Genomic DNA, 4,474 nt, shown 5'->3' with positions numbered 1-4,474 from the left:
AATAAAAGTAGCACTTCTCACATTAATGCATGCAGTTGATATGATTTCTCAAAGTAATTTCCAATTTCAATTTAAGTTCTCTTACCAAAAAAAAAAAAAAAATAGTTAAATGCAATTGAATGGCTCAATAGTTGGTCAGATTTGGCTAAGGCCTTCCTTAATTTTACATTGAATATAAAATGATAAATTTATTGAGGCAATTTACTATCATAACAAAACTTAAACCTTTTAAGTAAAGAAACTAACTAACAGCAGTAGTTAAATATATCCCAGAAGATAAAATGAAGTGAGCAACACATAGACAAGCATGTCATTGAACTCTTTACCTCTGTTTTGTAACGGGTATCCGCCGGTGGTAACTTTAACCCTGCCTTCCAATCTTGCGGACTGATGAAAAAGAAAAGAATAATAGTTAATAAGATTGTGTCAATTAAACAAGAAGATTCTAGGAGGAACTTTTCAAACCATTCATCCCAAAAAAAGGAACCTACAGCATAATTTTGATAAACTAAACAACCATAGTTCAATGGTCAGCCAAGTCCAAGTCAATTAAAGGCCATTGCCATTTCACCATTTCATTCCGCCATTATCCCTGTCTGATAGTTTTGGTTCCTTTTCTAGTCTAATGTGTTTTAGTATGAAATTGCCGAGAGAAAATTAGGGTTGTAGTTTCATTCATCATTTCTAAACACTACCTCTATATTTAGGTCATGCTCAGTTGTTGAAATTATTTATTTATTCATCACTTAATATTCTTTCAATTGCATAAAAATGGTTCTTTAAGGTTAAAGCTTCCTTTAAGAATAAAAGAACATATATTCCTTAAAACACTTTTTTGTTTATCATTTACGCTCCATTAGGAAATTTATAAATCATTAATAAATGGTCAAATTTCATTTCAACCACATATTCTAATGGACATACAAGTACCATGCACTTATTCTCAATCACTCATTTCTAATCTACTTATAAATTAAACCATTTATAAATTCTTTCCAGATGGAGGCTTAACTTTCTTGATATTAACTGATTTAATGGAAGTGTTATTTCAGGTCAAGTTAATAGCGCATACTTTTGTTGCATTATTTTAGTGAAATTGTGGAAATTATGTATCCTGATGGAAAATTTGACAGCTAAGCAATAATATATTCCATATAATAATTGTATATGAATTAAGTAGCATTACTACTCTCAAAGTCTTAGTATTTTGTTATTTATGCTTGTTTAGGTCGCTAATATGTAGATATTACTAAAATTTATTTTATTTTCATAATTTTGAGCCATCTATATGCCAAAACGAGCATATCAGAATAATGCAATGTCATATATCATGACAGATATGAAACAATACCCTCCATGATATAAACTGAATCGACCACATCCGCATAAAATATATTATAATATAATTTCATTTCCTATTGTTTCTTTATTTGAGTCCTACCATATTGCAAAACACTAAACTTCGTGAAGGTCCATATCGCCTCCACGCCTTCCTGTGTTTATATATTGACCTAAGTGAATTTACATAAAAGAACATTTGAGGAGGGGGGAAAGTAGAAAACAGAGTGCGTCTCCTTATAGCGCTACAAATAAAATGACGATAAAAAATCAAAAGTAAAGTTTTCTTGAATTTTGCACTTCAAACAAGATAGACTTTCCTAATAACAAGGTCGGAACAATCAGCATAAATAAAACTAATGGAATTCGAGAACCCATGTGCCAGGCCTACTGCACCACAAAACTTAAGAGTTTCTTCAAAAATCTCCTACGCATTCCACCACTAAAAGGCAATGCCAGAGAACTAAAAGGTGAATCAGTTCTAAGGAAGTGTCCCAACCATGCAGGCACATAGTTTCAGATTGCACAGATTTGAACTCTGCGATATTACATTTTCGGAATTGGATCCTCTTTTTTTGTTCAGTTTTGAATAATTAATTCAATCACAAATACAAAATATTGGGTATGGCATTCAACTTTGTCCCTGAAAGTAAAAGGACAAAAAAATATTTGCGGGGATTTGGTTGATTGAACAGACAAGGGACTAATATTAAAATACCAAAATCTCATATTCCTGATTTGGAAGAGTAGAAAGCCTAACCTCGAATCAACCGCTTCTGACTGTACGGTCTTTTCAACCTCATCGGCAGTTGAGTCAGAAGGCGGAAGCTGAGTCCTCCGGAGCCACTGCTGTTGCTGAGGGTTATGAAACGTCTGGTGATTCATATTATTCGGTGTTGGGCCCCTTGTCGTGTAGTTTTGCGTAGGATTTCTAGGTTGAAAAGGGTTTGGGTTCATGCCGCCGCCCATTCCCGGAGGTGGATATCTCGCTCTTGAACTCATTACATAAATAAATTTACAAAACTCGATCGACCTTTATACAAACAAAATCAAAATATCTACTCATACAGAAAACGAAAATTCTAGTCTAAATCTTTTAATCGATCGCTGTTAGGGTTTTCCCGCTAATCTGCTCGGGGAGCAGTGGTCAATAGTGTAGAGAAAATGAAATTGTAAGAACTTGACTGTGACTCAAAAATGAGAAAATATTTTTGGAAGAATTTTACACGGAAAATCAAAACAATTTTAGAGAAAGAGTCGTAGGAGTCTACGGTGAGATCGTTCTAGGGTGTGATATACGTGAATTCAGTGCCGTTATGTGTACAGAAAAGATTTGCCAGATATACACTTGGCAGTTTTTAATTGAACAGAACAAAAATGGAAGAACAGACCAAAACGCTGACAGCAGCAACCGAAGGAATTGATGATATGAATTTGCTAACCGGCCCCTATATTTGTGAGTTATTCTGGATCTTGCAGTTACATTTTCATTTTTTCGTGATCTTGTTTGGAAAGAATTTAAAGGAGTGTATTCATTTGGGATTTTTAAAAATTTTGGAATTTAATTAATTGAAATTTTTAAAAACTCTTTAAAAATTAAAAGTCTAAATTTATTAATTGAGACTTCTATGAATTTTTAGAAAATCTCTAAAAGTTATAGGATATTCAAGTAAAATTTTTTAGAAATTTTTATAAGTTATGAGATATTCAAATAGACGGTAACTTTTGGAGAATTCTATACTTACTGGACTTTTGGAGACTTTTTGATTAAAAATATAAATAACAAATTTCAAAAAAAAAAATCTCTAATATACTCTTAACATTTGTGAAGGTTTCAAAATTAAAAAAAAAAAAGAAGTATTTTTTCTTTCAATTCTAGGATTTTCTCATATCTCTTCAATTCATTTGCTGAAATTATTTTATGATTATTCTATATGTACATAATTTCTTTGAATTCAAATTATATGCAATTGATTCAAAATGTAGAATCCATATAATCGATCTTTTTTTTTTTTTTTTTTAAGAAAAATATTTGTATTCTTCGAATTTATGTTAAGTTCATGAAATTTTTTTATTATGTTCTTAGAAATTGATGTAAAATTTTATTATTATTTTATGTAATGCTCAGAATGTTTATAGAATTTAATTATTCGAGGATAGAGATTTTGACCTAGATGCCTTTTAATATTTTTAAAAGTTGAAGGCCTAAAATGAAATAGTTAATTTTGATATTATTTTGTCCAAATAATTAGATTCTAATAGAGGGAAAATAAGTGTACAGATATTGGGCTCTTTTTGTAACTTGTAATTAATTAGAAGTCTTTAATATGAAAAAAAGTTAATTCAAATAAGTTAGACCCAAGATATTGAAGTTTAAAGAAATTATCATTTATTAGTACTTAATTAATTTAATTGTTCAGATTGTTAGCCACGTGTGGTGCAAAGGACTGGAGTGGGGTTATCTCACGCCTTGTTGGTAGCCGCAGTGTGGGGGGGTTCGATTCCTTAGACATGGAATTGGATTCCTTGTAGGCGTAATGTACATACAGCTCTTATTTCCTGGCTTATTGGGGCACATCCCGTGATTTACTTCCCTCACAAATCTCTAAGGGCAGGGTGGGGGCTCTCAATGTTGGGATTCAACATTTTTTTTTTTTTACTTATTAGTTATATATTTTATTTCACTTCAAATACCACTTACTGTGTTCTCTAGGCTAACCCAGTGATGCAAAAAACAGAAGTGAGGTAGTGTCAACCTTGTTGGTAGCTGCAGTGTGAGGGTTCGATTTTGGAGATATGAAGTTGAACTCTCTGTGAGCATTAGTGTACGGAAAAGCTCTTGTTCCCTGACCTGTTGGGACACATCCCGCAATTTACTTCCCTCACAATACTCTAGGGACGAAACGGGGCGGGACAGGGCGATGAAGCCCTCAAGATTGGGGTTCAACATTATTTTATAATTGTCCTTATGGAGTTCCCTTTTTTCAAGACTTTATTTCACTTAAGTTTTTCTAGAGATAGATAGCTCCTATTTGCAAGCTATTCTTACCTATGACTTGATGCATCCAAAATCTACGAAAAGTCAATTCATATCTAATCTCCTTACTTTTACACAGCTTTGGACTTCTAACCACAC

At 32.4% G+C, this 4,474-nt stretch overlaps 1 protein-coding gene across 1 annotated transcript; it reads right to left on the bottom strand.

Moving 5' to 3' along the window:
- Nucleotides 1-230: 230 nt before the first annotated feature.
- LOC111410778 (DEAD-box ATP-dependent RNA helicase 8-like) lies at nt 231-2,716 on the bottom strand. Its single transcript, XM_023041305.1, has 2 exons — nt 2,099-2,716; nt 231-387 (listed from the first exon to the last, which is right to left on the bottom strand). The coding sequence occupies exons 1-2, from the start codon at nt 2,338-2,340 to the stop codon at nt 246-248; spliced, it is 384 nt and encodes a 127-aa protein (XP_022897073.1). The 5' UTR covers nt 2,341-2,716; the 3' UTR covers nt 231-245.
- Nucleotides 2,717-4,474: the final 1,758 nt, after the last annotated feature.

This window comes from Olea europaea, chromosome 15, assembly GCF_002742605.1.
Source record: "Olea europaea var. sylvestris chromosome 15, O_europaea_v1, whole genome shotgun sequence".
NCBI lineage: Eukaryota > Viridiplantae > Streptophyta > Magnoliopsida > Lamiales > Oleaceae > Olea > Olea europaea.
Note: the sequence above shows the minus strand (reverse complement) of the source record. Positions and strands in the feature narration are given on the sequence as shown.

Coding starts and splice junctions, on each gene's coding strand:
- LOC111410778 (XM_023041305.1), bottom strand. CDS start 2,340: ATGAGTTCAAGAGCGAGATATCCACCTCCGGGAATGGGCGGCGGCATG. Junction 388..2,098: donor TCAGAAGCGGTTGATTCGAG/GTTAGGCTTTCT, acceptor CTTTTTCATCAG/TCCGCAAGATTGGAAGGCAG.